This window comes from Conger conger, chromosome 10, assembly GCF_963514075.1.
Source record: "Conger conger chromosome 10, fConCon1.1, whole genome shotgun sequence".
Taxonomy (NCBI): Eukaryota; Metazoa; Chordata; class Actinopteri; order Anguilliformes; family Congridae; genus Conger; species Conger conger.
Genome location: NC_083769.1, coordinates 46,110,537 through 46,134,572, shown reverse-complemented (window position 1 = coordinate 46,134,572; position 24,036 = coordinate 46,110,537). Strand labels below are relative to the sequence as shown.

General features: G+C 44.8%; 1 protein-coding gene across 2 annotated transcripts; it reads left to right on the top strand.

The window, feature by feature from the left end:
* The first annotated feature begins 2,599 nt into the window (after nt 1-2,599).
* On the top strand, nt 2,600-22,047 carry znf362b (zinc finger protein 362b). 2 transcript variants are annotated; one of them, XM_061257980.1, is made up of 9 exons: nt 2,600-2,701; nt 7,761-7,827; nt 12,647-12,893; nt 13,828-13,953; nt 15,092-15,419; nt 17,093-17,317; nt 17,901-17,979; nt 18,734-18,892; nt 19,489-22,047. In XM_061257980.1, exons 2-9 carry the CDS (start codon nt 7,765-7,767, stop codon nt 19,603-19,605), a joined length of 1,344 nt encoding a protein of 447 aa, XP_061113964.1. In that variant the 5' UTR covers nt 2,600-2,701; nt 7,761-7,764; the 3' UTR covers nt 19,606-22,047. The 2 variants fall into 2 exon arrangements, with proteins under 2 accessions (XP_061113964.1, XP_061113963.1); XM_061257979.1 differs by having other exon boundaries at nt 15,053-15,419.
* Nucleotides 22,048-24,036: the final 1,989 nt, after the last annotated feature.

The following is a 24,036-nucleotide window of genomic DNA, read 5'->3' as shown; positions in this document are numbered from 1 at the left end:
AAAATATATTTAATCGCAAACAAATCTGAAAACATCTTTCATACCTCCAGACTCTCACCTGCCCGTATGTTTTCCATTTTTTGTTAAATTAAAATGCATGAACAGATCTAGAGTATTACAAGAGGGTACTACAGAGGATATTCAAGATGAATTTTGGTGGCACGCACCTGCTGCTCCCAGCGTGGCTCCCTCCATGCAAGCTCAAACACAGTTTGATTTCATCATCCCATCTTACAGGCAGCTGCTGGTCTTTGGGAAGGTGTGCTGTAGGATTCACTGGAATGGGGAAAACAGGACTTTGCGTGAGTTGTGTGTGGGCATCATGTGTCATAAGTTTTGTAATGTTGCCATTTCATTGGCTGTTTTGTTGGTTAGTGGGACTCGAAGTTTACGGAGCATTATCGCCCCCTACTGATTTGGAGTGGACCAGAATCAGTTACAGAATCTAGACGCAATCCGTTAATCCTGTTTCATTGGTAAATTGACCATTATAAAACTACATTTCCTAAATGTGGACTAAAACGTGTGTTGAAACTTATTTCCTTCATTCCGCACCTTTGTGATTCTTCATAAAATCTTTCGAGAATAACTGACATTGTTTACATTCTCCTGTTTGACATTTGTTCAGTAATTTAAGGGTGTATTCTATTTTGTCTCTAATTCAATTTTGTGATTAAGACCGCATCATCGCCATAGAGTATACAGCTATATGATCTGCTTCTTTATATTATTTTATATATATACTCGTGCATTTTTAATTTGGATACACTAAATGCACATATCGTGTTCATCCAGTTACAGAACAGGGTATTTCGACTCAGCTGTATATAGTGGAACATATGGACTATATGTTATATGTAACCGATTTCATAGGTCTACTTTTTCAACCCAATTCATACCTCCTTCTACTCTAGAACAAGTATGCAACCTTTTCGGGGCTACTTACATTACAGGTCAAACCTTGTTCAGATGCCAAATGGCCTCTAACTGGAAGGATGTGTTTTTTTTCACACAGGCAAATTAAAAAGTAGTCTATGGCTCACCATGTCATGTCATTATGTGACTTCCGTAACTTAATCATGAGCATGTAAAACAATATACAAAACAGCAAACAGCATCAGCAAAAAAGTAATGATAATACTAGCATACTACATCATAAGATATGTCGGTAAACATTATGAATCGTTGTTAATAATTTTCATGAGAGGGGGGTATGTCAGCACTTCAGTTCTTCAGCGTTTCGGTCATGTACAGAACCAGTAAAACCGGCCTCGTCAAGGAACAAATGTAGCTGGCAGTAACAGGAATGAAAAAACATCTGAGGAAAACTGAAACTTACCTGTCCACACAGGAACCTGCAGCTATTCTGACTGGGTCTACACTTCTCACCCTTCAGTATTTACCCTTCTCTCGTATTTTCTTTCACCAGGGCGAGTCCCAAGTCCCCGTCCCTCACCTGTGCATATGAATGTGTGTTTGCATGTATCCAGGGCTCGTGGGCAAACTCGTTTGACAACGTAGCCACTGGACGAGAAGATCGCTGTGTTGACACACCTGCGATTATTTACTAGCGGAAGCCTACTTCTTTGTTGAGCTGATAGTCCTACAGGGATGGAGGGGTGTTCAGTATTGACAGTTAGAATTACTTTAGGTTAAATAACAGCGCTTTATCTAAACGATAGTCCAGAGAGTTTTTGAATAGTGAAAAATACCAAGGCAGTGGCTTTTTTTTAACAATGTCGTGACTATATTAATTTCACTAGGCTAGTAAAATTAGAGCTGCCATCTACTGCATAAAACAGTACCTACATAATTGCTCTTGTCATGTATGCTGTATTATCACAGTAGCCTATGTTAAATTGATAACAGAGAGTATTTGGTGATGTATGGGTGACTGTATATGAATAGACTCCGACGATTTAAGAAGACTTTGACCAAATAAAATACTTTTGATCATCCAAATACAAAACCATCCCCAAAACGCTGACGACTTCATATGGCAAATAATCAACATTTCACAGATTTTAGACTTGACTGGGGCTTTTATAAAACATAGGTTCGCCGAATTTTGTTTCCATTACACATTAAGACCATTTATTTCACATGCACACACGCCATTGACATACGACAATGTACAGTATATTTACACACAAAGGCTAAGAGAGACGTCCAGCTACATTGTTTAATAATGATTATCTACATCAAATCAAAGAAAACAGAAAATGGTGACAACAAATCGTCATCATCTACAGCCTAGCCTACTGAAGTCAAGTTGTTAAATGTATTCGCTATGGCATAGCGTGTATCCCTGGCTGGCGCACAATCCAAACAGACATTAAATACATTTTGTTTCTCATCGCAGTAGGCTACGTCGCGTAGCCTAGTGGCTATTGGCTGGAACCATCGGAATCAGTGTGTGATGTTGATACGCTTAACATCTGTCCTGGATCACAAATAGGAAGGGTTATTGGTTAACGCTTTTTTTAATGAAAATTAAAAAAACAATATTCTTTCACTTTTGCTGGAATATGTCATCTTTTTCATTGGAAAGACGGTAATGAAATCATATAGCCGCCTGTAAAACCCAGAAGTGAACGGTAGGCGACCCGGAAGGTCTGAACTCAAGCTGAAGGCAGGCAGAAAGAACATCAACCTTTTAAATACATATTTGCAAGAGAAAAATCTGCAATCGGGGTACCAGGTCTGTATGCAATTCGAAATTCATTTTTTAAAGCAACTTCTGCGTGATTTGCGGTACTTTGTTTTGTTAAAAACAATGAGTTGTTTCGGTCATTTGAGTGGCTACAAAGTTGCAAATCAGAGATAGCACTAAAGCAAGCGCCTGTTTGTAAATGGAAACCACTGTATGCTATTGTAAAATATTTCACAATGTATAGCACGTAGGCTATAATTAAAAATAAAAGGGCTCAGCCGTGGCTTATTTGAATGGCAAAAATACAGCGCCTTACCAACTGCAGCGCAATTCTGCAAGGCATGATTGTTGTAGGAAGTGTCTAGTTTTTTTTTTTTTTTTGAGCCGGGCTATTCAAACCTGCAATTCTTTGTAAACAATCACCCGAGCACTTAATGCAAATACACTGGTGAGATTTACAATCAGCTCGATTTATCCTTTTCTTTTTAAAAAACGAAATGTGACTAAATTTGGGGTCTGCAGAATATGGCGTCCTGTCCTTATAAAAATAAAGAGAGGCTGCCATTTTTGTTTTTCTTTTGTCTGAAAATTTTAATAAAACTGTCTGAGAATGTGGGAGAGGCGCTGGAGAGAGGCACCGAGGGGGATTAGAGTTTCGTTCGCTACGAACGGATTGCTTTTGGTTCTTAAGAATTGAACACGTTTTAAAAGTAAACTATAAATGTGAAACAAACGTATGAACCCGGCAGCAAGCCCGCTAGAATATAATCAAAAGTTGGGCAACTTTTGTTTAAGTTATAAAGTGTTATATTTTGCGTATAAAAATCAATTTGAATGTATAATTAAATAATTACGCTATTTTTATAAGGTAGGCTACTCTGCTAACGTTGTTTTGTAAATATAACCCGGGGACATAAAGGCTACTGTTTTTGCGTTCGCAGATTAGCAGACTACATCGGCTATTTTATATCCATTCCTTTTCTTAACGCATGTGGCAGGCGCGAAGTCTGTTTATGCTATTGTAGAATGTGATTAAGACGGCATTTTGTTATGCCGCTTTGGCTGTTGTGAATGTTGTGAGTTGCGGGTGCGTTTCCTGTGGGCTAACGTTGACATGCCTGCAACAAAACGCAGTGGCACCCCGAATGCTTTGCTCTGAAGGTAAAACGGAACGGCGACAAAGGACGTGTTGCTCCATCACTGGGTGGAAACTTAATTTGGGAACGTAGAAGTGGATACGGAACCTCGTCAGGAGTTCATTTTTAGAATAACTTCATTGTATCTATGTTTGTTGTTGCCATGTTTTGGGAAAATGTCGTCTTTGTTAAAGAAAATGTGCATGCATGCGCATTGAACAGATAAGAGGAGAAACTGAGGAAACGCACCCGGGTGGCGATGTGAATCGTTCAAAAAATAAGGCAAGATCAGCTCAAATACGATTACTTAACATTTTTGTTGACTACAATAGTAGATTTGTTGTTACTATTAAATATGAACATTTTCATTAGTCGTGAAACCGGATGACTAACATAAAGGTGATAGAGATAATTTGCAGTCAATTATATATATATTTTTTTTACAAAATAATAAAACAGGCCGCTTTCTTATTGTTATTTTAGTTTTTTCCGAATAGAGAGCGTCTGGTTACTGCGTGTGGTATGCTGGTGACTTTTTTTTTTCCTTAATGCGACTGCTTCACCAATGTTGTTTTCTTCATTGCTGTTTTTTTTTTTTTAACCAAGGTAGCACAATTTATTCCTGCTGAAATTGTGTGTGCGATTGTTCGTAATTTTCTTCTTTTTGTGGGTATCCGTTCTGTCAGTTTGACTGCTTTTGAAAGAAGGTTCTTATTGGTTTCATGGTCTTTGGTTGAAAGTTATGCATTTAACCCTTTTATAAGTTTAATTAATGTGACATTGTGCTTTGCATATTCTGGCTCAGTGGTCCCATGCAGTCTGTGAGCTTTGGTACGATCCACGCAGGTCTGACAGCTCTGACCTTTCTTGGCATCTGAAACTCAATATAAAAAATAAAAAAAATAAAAAATAAAATAAAAAAAGCGATATCATGCTCTTAACTCACGCATGGGGACTTCATTTCCATGTCTTCTCTTGTCCAAATCGCATACTTTTTTTTAAAGATCTGCCTCTTAACACTGTTTGAAGAAACTTGTATGTTCTCTCTAGAATACACCAACTAATGTGGTGCTGAAAATAAGTGTGTGTCTTCCCCTTGCCTTTTTTCATGGATTCTAACGATAGATAAAGACCTTGGGGAAAATAAATATAGCCACAGATTAAGCCTTGTCCTGGACCTAAATTCAATTTTGAATGGAGATTCTTCATAGAAAACACAATTTAGTCCGGGGCTAAGCTTAAGCTTGTCTGTGAAACTGGCCCATAATAGACTAAGTCACAGGTGTCAAACTCCAGTCCTGGAGGGCCGTAGTGTCTGCTGGTTTTTGGGGTGTTCTGGGTTCCTGGGAACCCCTGGACTAAGTGATAGTGTGCCAAAACTGAGTGGTTGGAGGGTGGATCTGATTGGACGGTTTTGGTTGACGATGGATGATGTCACACTGGGCTCCAATGCCGCAGGTCGTCACGTTTGAAGTGATTCTCAGGGATCAGCTCTGGGATCAGCTCTGGGATCAGCGGGAGCAGCTGAGTCGGTGCTGTCGCACACGCGTGTAGTACACTGCACATTCCTCTGAGGAGGAGGGTGGGGCGGGACAAGTGCAGGCCGTACCGGGAAACCTCTGCTAACTGTGTGCACGCACAGCCCCCAAGGCAATCTGTCACTTCTGAAACAAGGCATTTTCCATACGGGTGGGGAGTGCTTTGCCCAAACCAAGCAGGCCTTGATGTAGTTTAGGACAGAGGCGGGGGGACTCTGATGTGTTGAGAGAAGACCTCTCCGTTCCCTGTTTGGGGTGGTAACCTAACTGATCTTGATTCTTCGCACCAGAATGACTGTACAGGGCTCACTCGTGTTTTTTGACATGGTGGTACGTTGCGTTCCTTAACGCCTCGGTTCTTTCTGTAGACGACAGTGCGGTTCAGTGGTTAGAGAGCTGGTCTTCTGGAAACTGCTCAAAGTTCAGAGTTGACGTGCCGCACTGTCACTGTGCTCGTTGTCCAGCAGTGGATGTGTGTTTCTCATGCAGGCATCTCTCCATGTGAACAGGTAAATGGTTGGCATTTATATAGCACCTTTATCCAAAGCGCTGTACAATTGATGCTTCTCATTCACCCATTCATACACACACACACACCAATAGCAATTGACTTCGACACACCCAGGGCATGTTGATTGCGGCCGTCTCATTTGAGATATGTGTATGCACGCATGTGTTCATTCATTAGCAAAATTAGAGAAATGGAATACATCGCCGTATCAATCTGAACTTTTCCATCTATTCCTATGTGGGGATTAAATGGGTGGAGTTAAATGTATTACCAGACTCTGTTGGGTCCAGACCATTCATGACATCAACAGGGACCTGACCTCATGGCCAATACATATCCCCTGCCATAGTTTCATGCGATTTGTGTATAGTTATTTTTGTAGAGTGGTTTGTAGTGTGAGCTATGTGGCGGCATAGCGCTGTGGATAACACGGTTTGAATCCCGACCGGGGCATTTCTGTGCAGAGTTAGCGTTTCCTCTAACTCTTAACCTCTTATTTCCCTCGACCAGCCTTATTCCTCTCCCTGTCTCCGTCCTCCTCCAGTACTGTCGGGCTGGTGTGGTGAGCCAGACCACGGCCATGCAATCCTGACGCTTTCAGTACAGATCTCGTCTGACTTGAACTGCATTTTATTATAGTTATCGACATTACTCGTCGTCGAGTAGATATTTGGTGGGTGCATCTCTCTGTGGTAATGTATGGTTATCTCAACTATTTCAAGCCCCTTTACACGTCACTTTAAACATTCTCATCTCTGCGGAAAGAAGAAATTGTCTGTCTAAATCTAGTAGAGGTTTTTAATGCGAGAAATGAGTGTGGAGAAATGAAATGGAGAGGTGCGGTGAATGATGTAGGTCAAAAGTGTTACTGTGGGTGAGATAAAAATAAAAGAAAATAAAACGCCGTCCCTCTCGGACAGCTCCGACACGGTGACTCACAGGACCTTCTGCGAAAACGTTTGCGCCGAATGCCAGTCGTCTCGCCAGGCTCCGCGCTCCGCTCACCACACAGACCTTAATGTGGGAAGAGGAGATGTGCTCTTCTGCGGACGGGGAAGTCCCCGCTTCCACCAGTATTCACGCTCTGCTCCGAAGGGCTGTCTGTTTTTGCAGGGGAGTCATTTCTTGTTTTGATGTGTGATGCTGCACCTAACGTACTGTACACGCTTCTTATTCGAAACTGCATTGGGCATGCCTTGCTGAACTTGGTTGGAGAATATGGCCGACTGCTGATGCATTAACTCCATTGTTAGAAATGTAATTGACGATAAATGTCCCGTGTTATTATTTGTTGTGCAATAACAATTTCCCCCCCCCCCTTTGTATAGGGGTCATAACATGGAAACTACAGGAGGTTCCCCCATTGAAGTTGGACGGAAGTGCAATTCAACTTCTAATATTGGAGATTAGCTAGTCATGTTTATACATTTACTGACTTGTCTCCGCCCATACGATGGGCTGTATTTCTTAAAGTACCAAGAGTCGCCACTCCAAACAGTGTTTTCCGGTCCCCGCTTATCGATACATGCCGTAGCATTTCTCATACTCCGATGTTTCCGAAATGTTATTTTCATGCTGCTCGACGCCGTTGAAACTGTAATTGTGGTTGAAGTGATGGTTGTTATTGCCATCGAGAGGGGGGCTCTCCCTTTGCTCTCGCCGTTAAGAGTGCAGCATTGGGCTCCCGCTCTGTGCCTTTCTGTGCGTTACTGTGCAGTGGAATCTGGGACCCCTGTGCCAAGCAAAACAGAGCAAAACAGAGCTTTTAACAAAGTGAGCGTTTTGGGGGAACAGAAGGGGGCTGCAGCGGCAGGATGAAGAAAGCTGAGCCTACGCGCACACACACACACACACACACACGCACACACACACACACCCCTCCGTGTCTGAGTACTGTATAATCCTTGTTTGTTTTGCCTCAGGACGATGGCCGAGCCTCGGTTTAATAACCCCTATTTCTGGCCACCGCCTCCGTCCATGCCCGGCCAGGTAAGAACCTCCACCATCACTCAGGTTTCACCCATCTGACACACAAAACTGCCCCTGGGGGGGTTGGGGGGTTGGGGGGTTGGGGGTTGAGGGGGGTCATCACAGCTCCCAGGTTTCGGGCTCGCTGTCGGACGGGTCTGGATGCTGCGCCCCACCCAAACTGCCTGAGACAGCGTTTGAGTCGCTTGGGTGGGATCAGAGTCAGGACTGTCCCCTCCTTTGCACCGAGGCCAGTATTAATTCCCTCAGGAACCGATTCCTGGCTTGGAAAAAATCTGTGCAATTTGCTTAATCTGTTTCATCACATTTTATATGACGTGCGGGCATTTAGGAACTATTTAGGAACGTCGTACAGGGGAAGCTGGTGATTTGGGGGGTGGGCGGCGACGTTGTTCCCTCTGTGAGGGACGTTGCCTGAATCCCAAACGATGGCTGCCTCTCCACTTCCTGCCTCTGTGATGGTGTGCCACAGCGCCCTCTGCTGTGTTCTGCAGGGATAACCGCGCCGTCCCTTCAAGTAAAGACCACCGAAGCTTGACTCATTTAATTGGAGCATGCTGTGCTGCCTACTCATTCGGGTGAACATGATATTATATTAAGGATGCTGCTGCTACGCGTGTGTATTGTGCTACACACAGCATTGTGGTAATAGAGGAGCATGGCATATGTTATGTTGTCTGTGGGGTTTGGAGGAGGGACAAAGGCATATTTTTGTGAAAAGCAGATGGCGCAATGCACGGTAGATGCAGTTGCTGTGGGTTCTCTATCGATCCAAGTTGCACACGCATAGATATTTGAGTACAGGAAGCGCATTATCTGCCATCTGAAGTTGTTGTTCTGGGAACTTGCGTGTGATCGTTGGTGTGGTTTTCGGTTGAGATTGGACCCACACAGATTGAGACATTGCTGACTAGGCAGGAGCTCGCTGACTACGAGTTCAGACACGGGTCACAGTGTAAAGTTGGTTCGAGCATGGCCGCGGTTCCTTCAGTTGCTGCTGTGTGAGTTTCCCCTGACCACGTGTCTGACGCCCACACACACGCGCAGCAGTCCTCTGTAGGAGATGGGCTTGTTACATTACATTACATTACATTACATTACATTATTAGCATTTGGCAGATGCTCTTATCCAGAGCGACGTACAGTTGATTAGACTAAGCAGGAGACAATGCCTTGGCGCAATGCAGGGTTATGGGCCTTGCTCAAGGGCCCAACAGCTGTCCGGATCTTATTGTGGCTACACCAGGATTGGAACCACCGACCTTGTGTGCCCCATAAGGGCTTATAAGGGGCAGCCTGTAGCATAGTGGTTAAGGTACATGCCTGGGACCCGGAAGGTTGGTGGTCTAAGCCACGATAAGATGCGCACAGCTGCTGGACCAACTATAAGTCACTTTGGATAAAAGCGTCAGCTAAATAACTAATGTAATGTGACACTCCTCCGTCTCCTGTGTGAGTTTGCTCTGCTGGAAAATTGCCGTCGCTCTGTGCTGCTTGAACTGCCCTTTCCTGGCTTGGGGGTTTGAGCTGGATCTGCAGTAACATCCAAACTGAGGAGAGAGAACATACGCACACATCGTATTTTAGGCCTAAACCCTGCTGTGTTACTGAATCTATGATCAAGTGAAAGGCAGCTCCTCTTTACAGTATCTGGCTGTTTAAGGGTAGATATCGCAGATATTCTTTTGACAGTTTCATCAGTTTTTTTTTGTTTTTCAGCAGGTCTTGTTCCTTTCAATTCAATTCAGCAAGTGAAATGATTAAATGGTATGTTGAGAATGGAGGACTGCAGTTTTACTACAGCGCTGTTATTATTAGCTGATGTAATTCCTGTGCAGGCCAGTAGAGGGAGACAAGAACACACTTGATCGACCATATGCTTGGAATGGTTTTTATAGTAGCGTGTTATGACTCAATCATTCTGGCTTTTTACGCAGCCGTAACTGCAGAATAAAACATCAAAATGTACCTCCTAGGTGTCACCTTTCATGTGCCTCCCTTTGTTTAAAGACTACTTACCGGGACACATGCCGTATTTCCTTTTTTTTTAGTAGATGGGTCTATCTCCATCAACACCTGCATGGCAGACGGACATGTCTGCCCCACTTGTTACCGTCACAATCGTCCAGACGCCGCTGTTCTCTCGCGTGGAGTACACCCGCGTGGGGTGACTCGCGCTGCCTGCTGTAGCCTTCTTTTTTTTGTGAGAGTTGTTCTCTTCCGCCATCTCTAAAGGCCCGGACACACCAAACCGACAGTCGGCCGCGGAGCGCCGACAAAGATCGCCTCGCGTCGATACGCGTTGTTAATGTTGGCTGTGCCGAACACACCGCAACGACGGTCCGCCGACGGCCGAGTTGCACGTACGTTCTGCGCCTGCGTGAGAGGTAATAACTCTCCACACCAGCAGGTGGCGGTAGTCTGTATTTGTCTTTCAAAAAATGGAAACCGGAAGACCGGGGAATGCGTTTGCATTGCGTTGGACCTAGAAGCAGTCTCGCTCAAAACAAACAGTTTGCAGCAATTTCCTTGTTCTCTCACTATTTAGTAATACTAATCGAAAATTATGTCTGGTAGTGATAGTAACTTTGGAATGGCTTGCTTTCGTCGCTTCCGTTTCTCTTCTCGTGCACTGATTCGCTAGCTGGACAGCCAATCAGAGAGCTCTCTCTCACCGGCGTCCGACGACGCCCTCCAAAACACGCCGACGGAGTGTCGGCGTGCGGGACACACCGGAAAGACTCGGCCGACAGGGCGCCACCGACGGCCGACCGTCGGTTTGGTGTGTCCGGGCCTTAAAGGCTCACAGTTGGCCGCCCTCCGGGAATAAGCGCTCCTGATGGATACCGCTGAGCGGGCCTGGGCCAGCAGGCTCCAGCCTGGAGTGCCAGCGTGGCCTCTGTTCATAGATCCAGTGATTTACGGCACGATGGAAAATGTAATGTATGGCTAGTCTGTGCCAGTCCCTTATGAGATTGGTGGGGCAACTGTATGCATTCGTACTTATAACATAATTCATTTGCCTGTATTGTCACACGGAGCCCTTATTTCAAACAGTGAGAACACATCCTTTCCCTTCGATATTTCGGTTTTTCTGGTCCACAGTATTTCAATAAAAAAAATATATTTTTTAATTTTATTTTTGAAATTTGACTTGGCACCACCGCCTTAGTGAGATGTAGGCCAGCTTAGGGGGGAGCAGTGAGCAACTGGGCATGTTCCTGAAGATAGCGCTTCAAACTGGCAACAACTACAACTTACTTTTGTGTGTGAGATTTAATAACAAAACCATATATTAATCAGTGTGTGATTGGTAGTGAGTGCAAGTGTATGAATGAAGGACGTTGCGTTGCGTGTCTGGTGAATGAATAGTAAATGGTAAATGGTAACTGGTTGGCAATTATATAGCGCCTTTATCCAAAGCGCTGTACAATTGATGCTTCTCATTCACCCATTCATACACACACTCACACACCGACGGCGATTGGCTGCCATGCAAGGCGCCGACCAGCTCGTCAGGAGCATTTGGGGGTTAGGTGTCTCGCTCAGGGACACTTCGACACAGCCCGGGCGGGGGATCGAACCGGCAACCCTCCAACTGCCAGACGACTGCTCTTACCGCCTGAGCCAATGAGACGACTGCTCTTACTGCCTGAGCCAATGTTGCCCATTAAATACGGCATAACTTATTTTTTTACATTTCTAGATGATTTATTCCTAAATGATAAATGATCAATTATTCATACATTTTTTGATGAATTTGTTTACATTGAATTGCTTTCTTTCCAGGCAGGCGTTTGTTTGTCTTTGGTTTTTGTTGCTATATTGAATCATGTTTTCCAACTACACAGCTTTCATGGTGGTGTTATTCAGCAGATAATCCTTTCAAACCACAGTGAGGAAAGTGAACCCTCCAAGTGCAAATGTAAAAAATAAATAAATAAATAAAAAGTGGCCAGTAGTGTGTGGGAATTGGGAAAATGTTCCGCTCTGCCATGTTTGGCTCAGGAGACACCTGACCTGGGTAGTGAGTCGCATGAGGAAGAGTCGAGTCAAAGTATTTTGTATCATTATTTTACTGAAGTCGACCTAAAAACATCAGACTGCAGGTGGCTTATTTGTTGTGTATATTTTATGAATTGTGTCCTCCCTTTGGGAATATCGTACAGTCGCAGTTAACCGCTGGGCTTTTAAAAGCACTAGAGTTCCTGTTTTCAAGGTTGTGGTTTGCGATGAGGTCTTATCAGACAAGCCCTAGCTGAATTTGCCTTGGTCTAAAAAAGGCACTAGAGTTTGTGTTTTTCGAGGTTGTGGTTTGTGATCAGGTCTGATTCGAGTTTGTGTTTTTTTTTGTTTTTTTTTTTAGATATTTTTTTGGCCTTTTTCAGCTTTTATTGGACAGTATATAGTATAGAGAGACAGGAAGAATGGGAGCGAGAGAGGGAAAGACATGCGACAAATGTCAGACGGTCGGATTCGAACCGCTGACGTCGCGGCTCGCAATGAGCATGCGGTCAGTGCTCTACAGGCTGCACCACCGAGACACCCACAGAGTTTGTGTTTTTGAGGTTGTGGTTTGTGATCAGGTCTGATTAGAGTTTGTGTTTTTCGAGGTTGTGGTTTGTGATCAGGTCTGATTCGAGTTTGTGTTTTTCGAGGTTGTGGTTTGTGATCAGGTCTGATTAGAGTTTGTGTTTTTCGAGGTTGTGGTTTGTGATCAGGTCTGATTAGAGTTTGTGTTTTCGAGGTTGTGGTTTGTGATCAGGTCTGATCAGGTTCTCCTGGTGAAATTGCTCACTGTGCCGGCGCACTCTTTCAGCTGGATAACCTGGTGCTCATCAACAAGATCAAAGAGCAGCTGATGGCGGAGAAGATCCGGCCCCCCCACCTGCCCCCCACCACGGTGCACTCCCAGCAGTCTCTGCTGATGAGCCCGTCGCCCTCGGAGACCGGCCAGCAGGTGATGTCCGTACCCAAGCTCCAGCAGGTCCCGGGCCTCCACGCACACAGCCCGTCCCAGCCCGACATCGCCCTGCACGCCCGACCGGCCTCCAGCTCCGTGGCAGGTAGAGTACCACGCACACACAGACACGCACACACAGACACGCACACACAGGCACGCACACACACACGCACACACAGACACGCACACACAGACACGCACACGCACACGCACACACAGACACGCACACACACACGCACACACAGACACGCACACACAGACACGCACACACAGACACGCACACGCACACGCACACACAGACACGCACATGCACACACACACACAGACACGCACAAGCACACGCACACGCACACACAGACACGCACACACACACGCACACACAGACACGCACACACAGACACGCACACGCACACACAGACACGCACACACACACGCACACACAGACACGCACACACAGACACGCACACACAGACACGCACACGCACACGCACACACAGACACGCACATGCACACGCACACACAGACACGCACATGACACATGCACACGCACACGCGCACACACACACATGCACACGCACATGCACACGTACACACACACAGGCACGCCCAGACACGCACACACACAGACACGCGCACACACACACACACACACACAGGCACACACGCACACACACACACGCACACACAGACACGCACACACACTGACGCACACGCACGCCCACACAGACGCGCACGCATACACGGACACACACGGACGCACACAGACACGCGCACACACACACACAGGCACGCACAGACACGCACGCACACACACACACGCACACACACACACGCACACACAGATACGCACACACATTGACGCACACGCACGCCCACACAGACGCGCACGCATACACGAACACACACGGACACACACAGACACGCACGCGCAGACACTCGCACACGCATGCACACACAGACACGCCCTCACACAGACGCACACACACGCTCACACGCAGATACACACACATTCACCATTCTCTGTATGTCCCTGATAGGCCACATTCTCGGCGATGTGAACATGAATCTGGACGACAAGTCGGCGGTAAAAGCCAAAGGATTGTGGGAGGACTGGCGTCTGCGTCAAATCATCGACCACCCCTCTCGAGCAAACCACCTTTCAGGTGATTCTCCTCCCATCGTTGCCATGGCGTTCGACCTTTACGAAAGCCAGAGTGCCATTTCCTGCCATGACAGTGAAAACGCACTGTGACTAATTCATCACTGAGGTGAAAAATACAGTGGCAGCCTGTAGCCTCCACATGACCGGGACCGGGACCTGAACCCGGACATGACTGGCCCCATTGGAGCCACAATAAGATCCGCATAGCTGCTGGGCCCTTGGGCCAAGGCCCTTAACCCAAGGCCCTTAACCCTGCATTGTTCCAGTGGGGATTTTCCCCTGCTTAGCCTAATCAACTGTACACCGGGGCTTGAACCATCAACCTTCCAGGTCCCAGTCATGTGCCTTAGCCACTAGGCTACAACCTGCCCCTTTATGTTTTAAAGCATGAAGCATAAATCACATGGCTCTTTGAGAAGACTTGGGAAAAGTCATTGGGTGGTGTATGTGTGTGAACCCCTGCCTGTACCCTGTACCCTGTACCCCGCAGGTCCCCACATGTGTGTGACCCCCTGCCTGTTCCCTGTTCCCCGCAGGTCCCCACATGTGTGTGACCCCCTGCCTGTTCCCTGTACCCCACAGGTCCCCACATGTGTGTGACCCCCTGCCTGTTCCCTGTACCCCACAGGTCCTCACATGTGTGTGAACCCCTGCCTGTTCCCTGTACCCTGTACCCCGCAGGTCCCCACATGTGTGTGACCCCCTGCCTGTACCCCGCAGGTCCCCACATGTGTGTGACCCCCTGCCTGTTCCCTGTACCCCGCAGGTCCCCACATGTGTGTGACCCCCTGCCTGTTCCCTGTACCCTGCAGGTCCCCACATGTGTGTGAACCCCTGCCTCTTCCCTGTACCCTGTAGGTCCCCACATGTGTGTGAACCCCTGCCTCTTCCCTGTACCCTGTACCCTGCAGGTCCCCACATGTGTGTGACACCCTGCCTCTTCCCTGTACCCTGCAGGTCCCCACATGTGTGTGAACTCCTACCTGTTCCCTGTACCCTGTACCTCGCAGGTCCCCACATGTGTGACCCCCTGCCTGTTCCCTGTACCCCACAGGTTCCCACATGTGTGTGACACCCTGCCTCTTCCCTGTACCCCGCAGGTCCTCACATGTGTGTGAACTCCTGCCTGTACCCTGCAGGTCTGGCCCTGTCATCCCGCGCCATGAACCCCGGCCTCTCTGACGCCGTCACCCCCACCACGCCCACGTCCAGCAGCCAGATGCGGCTGGGGGGCGCCCCGTCCCCGAACGTGGTCTCGGGGCTGGCCAGCGCCCCCACCATGGAGCAGATAAAGATCGGGGGCCTGGCGGGCTTCCTGGGCCCTCCTCCGAAGAGCGAGCGCGGGCGGAAGAAGATCAAGGCTGAGAACACGTCAGGGCCCCTCCTGGTGGTGCCCTACCCCATCCTGGCCTCCGGCACGGACCAGTCCTCCGTCACCATCACAGCCAAGGAGGGGAAGACGTACAGGTCAGTCACACTGAAGAGGGGAAGACAGTCCTTTCACTGCCATCTCTTTTAACTGGTGGTAGTAGTAATATTTGTATTCTTAGCATTACTTATTACATTTGTGATCCATCCATCCATCCATCCATCCATCGTCACCCGCTTATCCGGAGTCGGGTCGTGTTGGCAGTAGGCGAAACCGGGTATTCCAGGCGTCCCTCTCCCCAGCAACGCATTCCAGCTCCTCCTGGGGGATCCCGAGGCGTTCCCAGGCCAGGAGAGATATATAATCTCTCCAGCGGGCTCTGAGTCTACCTCGGGGTCTCCGCCCAGTTGGACGAGCCCGGAAAACCCTCCAAATGGAGGCGCCCGGGAGGCATCCTGATCAGATGCCCAAACCACCTCAATTGGCTCCTTTTGACGCGAAGGAGCAGCGGCTCTACTCCGAGCTCCCTCCGGATGTCCGAGCTCCTCACCCTATCTCTAAGGCTGAGCCCGGCCACCCTACAGAGGAAGCTCATTTCGGCCGCTTGTATACGCGATCTTGTTCTTTCGGTCACTACCCAAAGCTCGTGACCATAGGTGAGGGTCGGGACGTAGATCGACCAGAAAATCGAGAGCTTCGCCTTCCGGCTCAGCTCCCTCTTCACCACAACGGTCCGGTGCAACGCCCGCATTACTGCTGACGCTGCACCGATCCGCCTGTCGATCTCACGCTCCCTTCTACCCTCACTCGTGAACAAGACCCCCAGATACTTGAACTCCTTCACTTGGGGCAAAGACTCGTTCCCAACCCGGAGGGAGCAATCCACCGTTTTCCGGCAGAGAACCATGGCCTCGGACTTGGAGGTGCTGACTCTCATCCCGGCCGCTTCACACTCGGCTGCCAACCACCCAAACACAATAACACAGAAAAAACATACAGAAAAGCTAAATAAGTTCTCTTTTTCCCCCCTTCTCTCAGTTTTGTTCTCCCAATCCCTTACCAACCACCCCTGTGGGAACAACTCCACTAATATTTTCTAGTTATTCATTTGCTTCTTTCTTTATCATACTCTAATAAGATCATTACAATCATCTTCTACTTTCTTCATTAATTGTAATTTACTTATTTATTTCACATCTTTATTTAAATATAATTATTTATTCCCAACATTCAGCCTCCCTAACAGTATCCCATCTCTCTTTTGTGTGCCATAAGACACTCTGCACTGTAATACATAATCTAATATAAGTGAACGAGTATAATGTGGATAAATACATCTACACATGAAATGCAGTATGAGAATGATCATTTGGCTTGTACAGGGACTGCTAAATAAATGTCATGTAATGGGTGTACTTTATAGGTGTAGAGAGAGCATATATTGCACAGATGTAAAGTGTATGTGCTGTACAGGTGTAAAGAGTGTATGTTCTACAGGTTTGAGATGTGTGTGTGTGTGTGTGTGTGTGTGTGTGTTTCAGACTATACCTTGGTCCTCCCTCCTCTTGATCCCCCCCCCCCCTTCCGATATCCCTCTCGTCTAACCCTGACCCTTAAAAAGAATTGCACTTACATTGAGTAGAGAACAGCTCTTTATGGATTTGATGCTTTTAACCTGTGGAAGAACCTATGCACTTGTAAGTCGCTTTGGATTTAGAGCGTCTGCCAAATGAGAAAAATGTAAATGTAAAATGTAAATGTGTTTGTACAGGTGTAAGATTTGCCCACTGACCTTCTTCACCAAGTCAGACATGCAGTTTCACTCCAAGTCTCACACGGAGGCCAAACCGCACAAGTGCCCCCACTGCTCCAAGTCCTTCGCCAACGCCTCGTACCTGGCTCAGCACCTGCGCATTCACCTGGGCGTGAAGCCCTACCACTGCTCCTACTGCGAGAAATCCTTCCGCCAGCTGTCCCACCTGCAGCAGCACACCAGGTCTGCATGTCTGACAAACGAGCCCCCGCCTCGAACCCTGTCCTCCTGTCAGCCTGCCAGACGTTCAGTCAGGAGAGACTGCCACAATTAAAAACTAACCTTTGCACACAATTTCAGAAATAATGTAGTAGTAGTAGTAATAATAATAATAATAATAATAATACATTTGTCAATGCATCTTTATAAAACATCTTTCTAAAAATATTTTTTATTTTTTTATTTTTTAGATATAATCCATTTTCAGGTGAATCAAATAGGCCCAAGTCATTTTTGTCGTTGTCACCTTTGCACTTGAAATTGGATTTCCCTCTAGGGTCTCCCAGTGCACTTGTCCCTGGTTATGTGTACGCACTTTGCACTTTGTTGTACGTCGCTCTGGATAAGAGCGATAAGAGCCAAATTCCATTGATGTAATGAAATGTAATATCTTGATTTGCAGTCTAGTGTAATACTGGAATTGGGGGGGAAAAATATATATTAATTTGAGAGGACATCTATCACAGCAAATTCATAGAAAACTATGTTCAGAATAATTAATGCTGTATTCTGCTTCCTGCTTTTCCTCCCTCCCGGCTGAAAAAAGAATCCACACTGGTGACCGTCCGTACAAGTGTGCACACCCCGGGTGTGAGAAGGCCTTCACACAGCTCTCCAATCTCCAGGTCAGTGCCAGGGCTGGGGGGTACCCTGGGCCATGTTGCTGTGGCCATGTTGCGCTTGTCACATTGAGAGTTTTTTTATGAGCCGACAACAAAGATCTGTGCTTAGCTTTAGCTATTGTCATCCTTTCAGGTTACCAGTTATTCAGCACCATTTTTACCAGAGTACTTTAACAGCGGTTTTTGGATCTGCCTACTGTCCAAGCACGTTGTTCATCAAAAGCATATTCTAACAACAATAATAATAAGCGTTTATTAATATAGCACCTTTCAGACATAAAATGTAGCTCAACGTGCCTTACACGCAGAACTAAGATCAGAAATAAAAATTTGAATCTCTACATTTCTTTTATTTCCGTAGATAGAGTGAGTACAGAGTGATAGAGGGCGGCCTGTAGTGTAGTGGATAAGGTAAATGACTGGGACCCGCAAGGTCGGTGGTTCTAATCCCGGTGTAGCCACAATAAGATCCACACAGCCGTTGGGCCCTTGAGCAAGGCCCTTAACCCTGCATTGCTCCAGGGGAGGATTGTCTCCTGCTTAGTCCAATCAACTGTACGTCGCTCTGGATAAGAGCGTCCGCCAAATGCCTGTAACGTAATGTAATGAGTACAGAAATAAAATAAGCAGCGCTACATTTATTTGAAAACGGCCCCGTTTGTTTTGAATCCCTGTCTCGACGAGACGTGAAACCGAGCGGATGTGAGCGTAAAACCTCCCTCCTCTTCCTCTCCCTCCTCTTCCTCTCCCTCCCCAGTCCCACCAGAGGCAGCACAACAAGGACAAGCCGTACAAGTGCTCCAACTGCTTCCGGGCGTACTCGGACTCCGCGTCGCTGCAGATCCACCTCTCCGCCCACGCCATCAAGAACGCCAAAGCCTACTGCTGCAGCATCTGCGGCAGGGCGTACACCTCCGTGAGTACCTGCCCCGCCTCCGTCCTGCCCCCCCCCCCCGCGTGTGTCCAGGTGCCCCCCTGAGCAACGGGCGAGTGGGCGACTGACGCAGACTAAAAACACACCTTTTCAAACTTGTACCCTCCTGGAAAAAACAATTGCACTTACGATGTACGGTATTTCTTTTGTTTAGAACAGCACTGCTTGTGTACTTTACAAGTTATGTATGTGATGCTTTAACTGAGCAATGGGTGAATGAGAAGCGTCAATTGTACGGCGCTTTGGATATAGGCGCAATACAAATGCGGACCATTTACTGTTTACATCATGTAAGGAAAAGGCTCCAGTGGAATGGCTGCAGTGGAGCTGCAAGCTGCAAATTCTTCATCCCAGAGGCCTGAAAATAGTCTCTGCCATACCTGTTAATTACCTAGTGATATTAAAAGATTTCTTTAGATTTACATTTTTTTGTGTGCGCCATAAAGTTGGTGGAGGTGATGTTTGGCTGGTCTAATAATAATAATAATTAATGTTGACTTAAGAATGGAGTTTGAAAGTGCAAAGTGAATTGATTAAGCTGTCATTTTGCCGCTCATTCTCTCTCTCTCTCCCTCCAGGAGACGTACCTTATGAAACACATGTCTAAACACACCGTGGTGGATCATCTCGTGAGCCATCGCTCCCCACAGAGGACAGAGTCCCCCACAATCCCCATACGGATCTCCCTCATTTAAAACGCACACACAACACCATCAGTTCCCTTATTCATTTCAGAAGCCCAAAAACAAATTGCTGTTTGTTTGTTTATTTGTTTTTTTTGGTTTGTTTGGTTTAGTCCCTTGTGCAAGTTTTTTTTTAATATAAAATGTGCCAGACTATATGTGTACTTAATCAAAAAATATTTTTGTCCCATTTTAGTTTTGTGAATGAGCGATTTGGATGGGACGGCCAAAGATTATTTTAGAGCACTTTCAGGCCTTGTCGTATTGGCCCAAACAGGTTTTCGGTCTTTTTTTTAAGACTGGAAATGTAAAGGCATTGCTTAAGGCAGCTAAGAATTTTGACCAGAGGTATTGCATTTAAGAGCCCTTCCCTCAGATGTTCTGTTGTTTACATGAGAATACTTTCTGATGCAGAGAATCATTGGTCAAAATCTTTAATCACCCCTTAAGATATATTGCCACTTCAAAGTTTGTAATGTCGTTTCATATCCCAGTAATTATTACAAGAATCTTCATCACAATAGAATTATATATGTTATATATTTTATATATAATAGTATTAGCTAATATTTTTCCTGCTGTTTCCACTGGGACAATGTTGGAGAAGCATTTCTTCAGTGTCCTGTAATAGTTTTTTGTGTGGCTGTGGAGGTTTTCCAGGACCACAGACAGGCCAGGATCTTCAGCCTCTGTGGATGTTCATATCTGAGAGAGCCTCTTAGCATTTCTTGTTTGTTTTTGTCAAGGTGTCAGTCACTTCAAATCATCTTTCAGTATTTTATTGTGTTATAGTCCTCTGAAAAAAATGTAAACTTGTTTTCAGACAAAAGGGAGAGTTTGCGGAAACAAGAAGGTGCTGGATTTATTGGTGAGATGCTGAGTATTCTGCTGAATTCATAATTGTTGTGGGGTCACTCCAGTTGGTGATCATGATCCTGTCAAATGCAGTATGTAGGTGTGACGATACTAATTGTGACTTTTGAACGATAACATAAGCTTCGATAAACCAGGTGCAACATGAAAGATACGTCAGTATTTACATACCATTTGGTTATCATTATTGAGTCTTGAAATTTTACCACAAGTACATTGTGTGGCTTTGTTTTCCCCGCTGTGTGGTGTTTCTTTTTCGCACACCCTCTCCTGATCTCTTTCCCGGTGGCCGCTGAACCGTGAGTCATAAGTGCCCTGTCCTATTGAACTGTGAGAATATTTTGAAAGACAGTTAGGATGCATAAGGAGTGGAGAACTTGCTCCAAAGAGGCACATAAATCAAAAGTAGTTCAGGAGCAACAACCTTACGTTGAAAAAAAATTACATTTACGATACTACTTTGTAGCTTTAATGTCATATAACATTACCAACCAGTTAGGTGTTTCGTGAAATGATGTTGGCACCATACAGAAGTTTATGGAATTGCCACATTTGTTTAAAAGTCCTTCCTTTGTACTACGTTAAAAAAAAAAGTTAATTATGACTTGAAAAGATTATTTGAAAGCTGATGATTTAACGCTAATGCGTCTTCCTGCTTCTTCACTGTTGCAACCGTGTGAAACGCCTCTTCACCAAATTTGCTAACCTTTCCTATGCTATAAGGTGCAGTGTGTACGGTGAAGTTTGGAAAAACCTGGATCCAAAATTGTCACGTCTAACAATATTACTATCGCTCTGAATGACTAGAATCGGACAGGAAATGTGTCTCCCGGCTTCAGTGGCACATGCCTGCATTGTTTGACAGAAGAAATATATTGGGAAATATACTGGGTTGAACTACAGGGTGTAGGGATGGAACCTTGGCATGTATACATGTCAAAATAGCTTTTAAAAAAATTAATACAAAAATATAAGCTGCCTGGCTATTTTCTGGACTCAGTATCCTAATGCCGACTACAACATACCCTGCCTCGTCACTGTCTCTCTCCCTTTATGGAGTAAGTGGGGAAACCGTACATCTATGTTATAAATATACTTATGCCCTTCTTATATTTTAAGTCATTTTAAGAGAGAATACCAGTTTTGGATTTCTCATTAAATCCTAAATCGATACATTGTTTATGCATTAAAACAAAACCTTGTCTATTGAAATCCTTTCACTCCGTCTAAATATTAATATTTGATTTGTTATTTTTTATACACATTTAAGCCTTAATTATTGTCGTTGTATGACCACATTTTATTTTACTGGTGTTGTCCTGTATCAAGTACTGTACTACATTTTCATTTCTTAGCATGAAATATTCTGTAAATATTCAATATATTAACTGTTAACCAATTTTCTATATTAAATGATTATATAGGTCTAGCTATTAAAATATTTTTTTCCTTTGTCTTGCATTGTTGTATCATAAAGATTAATTAAGACAGAACCGAGTTTGTGTAAAAGCCAAGCGAAAAATAAAATGACAAAAAGCTTTGTATCTTTTTTCTTGTTTAATAAATGCAAACTGATATAAATGTCTCATTTTATTTATTCACAGAAATCTGGATTAAAATGTGTATTCATGTGACATACAGCTTTGTCTATTGTGGGTCAAAGATATAGGCTAATATTGAGGAAATCATAAAATCCAGAAGGATAATCCAGCCACACTCACCACAAAATATGCTTGTTGAAGTTCTGTCAGGAGGCCCTTTGTGTGTCTACGTAAATGTGTGGTTTCGTACAACTGGGGCCCTGTCTCATGAAGCAGAATTGGCCTGAATAACTGAGTAAAACCTTGAGCCCTCCCAAATCTGGAACACGGGACTGAAGTCAAAAGACATGTTCCGGGTTTTACCTGTACTCGGGTAACCCTTTTTGTGAAATACCCCGCGTGGGCCAGTATTCAAAAACATTTTTGGATTTGATTTCAATAATCAGATGGGATTAAATTTCAAAACTGGGTATTTCAAAACTTGAATATGTGATCCTGACAATAAAAATTGGGATATTAAATCCTACCTAGAATCTAGATCAAATATTGTTTTGGGGTGTTTAAAAATTTGAAGGAGGAGATTAGGATAGATTTGATATGGAAAATCATGCTCGTCTTGATCCCACTGAAAGGGTGGACTCAGGATGGATTCAAGGTTGATGTGGGATGCATGAATTGGATCCAATCCTTCTATAAAACAGTATAAATGGCCAATGAAGTATTTTCCAGAAGAACCCCACAAAAATAAAAGTTGTCGGAAGAAAACTGCAAGCCTTACAAATGTGTAAATGCCTTGGGATATTTTATTTGAAAGTATATTGTTATCTGTTCTAAAAGAATTGCTGCAAAAACAAGATTTTCACAGTTCCTCAGAACATGCTATACCAGCATCCACATGGACCTGCAATAAAATGTATTTATTACATTGAATTCTGAAATTAGACTGACTTTTTTGCCTTTGTCTTTTGTATTGATGATTCAAATAGGTGAATATGAGTAATATACGAACTCATGCATGTTTGTCTTAATGAAACGTTGCATTATTTTGACCAACAGATGATGGCGCGCTGTATCCAAATAATGCTTGTCTGGATTCTGTAAACCGGATCTTGTGCTATCTCGATCAGAATGATTCTGTCTGAAAATTATTTGAAAAACGGAGACAGAACCTAGAACATCAATTTTATCTGGGATAGCAAAAACACTATTCCAAAATCTGGTTAATTCTGATCTGAAGAGATCTTAATGAGATTTTCATCTCGAGATTAACAGTTTTGAAATGGCGATTTGCAATAAACCCCCGTTGTTGTGGAGCAATCTTTGGCAATACTTTACACAGAACCCCTTCAGATAAAACGTTCACCATATTTAAATTGCCTGAACATGCCACACAGGATTGACTGACGGTGATAACTGATTCCTGCATTATTTCCTTTGCTGACAGTTCCTCACCGTTGCGATGCTAAATCTTGGCCACAGGTTTTATTTACAAGTGTAAACGACATTTAGCACAACTATATTTGTATGCTACGTATATGCCACTTTATTTCACTTCTGACGTATCAGATACATGCGCATATAATAAGTGGCACGTTTAAATTCTGGGCGACGCTTGCGTGAGAGAATACGGACGATGCGACACTAGGGTGAGAGAATAAAAATGAGATGGAACAAACATGCTTTCAACAAATGTGGCTTCTGTGGGGTCAGTCTATTCACTGACCCTACAATATGAAGCGGGCTTTATTTATTTAGTGAAAAGCATCAAATCCGTAAATACCAAAAGCACGCAGTCATGATGACCAAGAACATTACTCATCTCGACCGGCAGACAAGGACGTCAATCCAGGTCAATCCAGCCTACGTAGCGTTGTGAATACTTATCTGGAATACTTACCGCTTATGTGTACTTTGCTGTTCTATATTTTTATATGTTTTCAAAATGTTCCCACTTGTTTTCTCCTTCAAAGACGCATCTATTTCAGGAAAGTAGCTGCTCTAAAGTTGCTATACATACGTACGTATACGT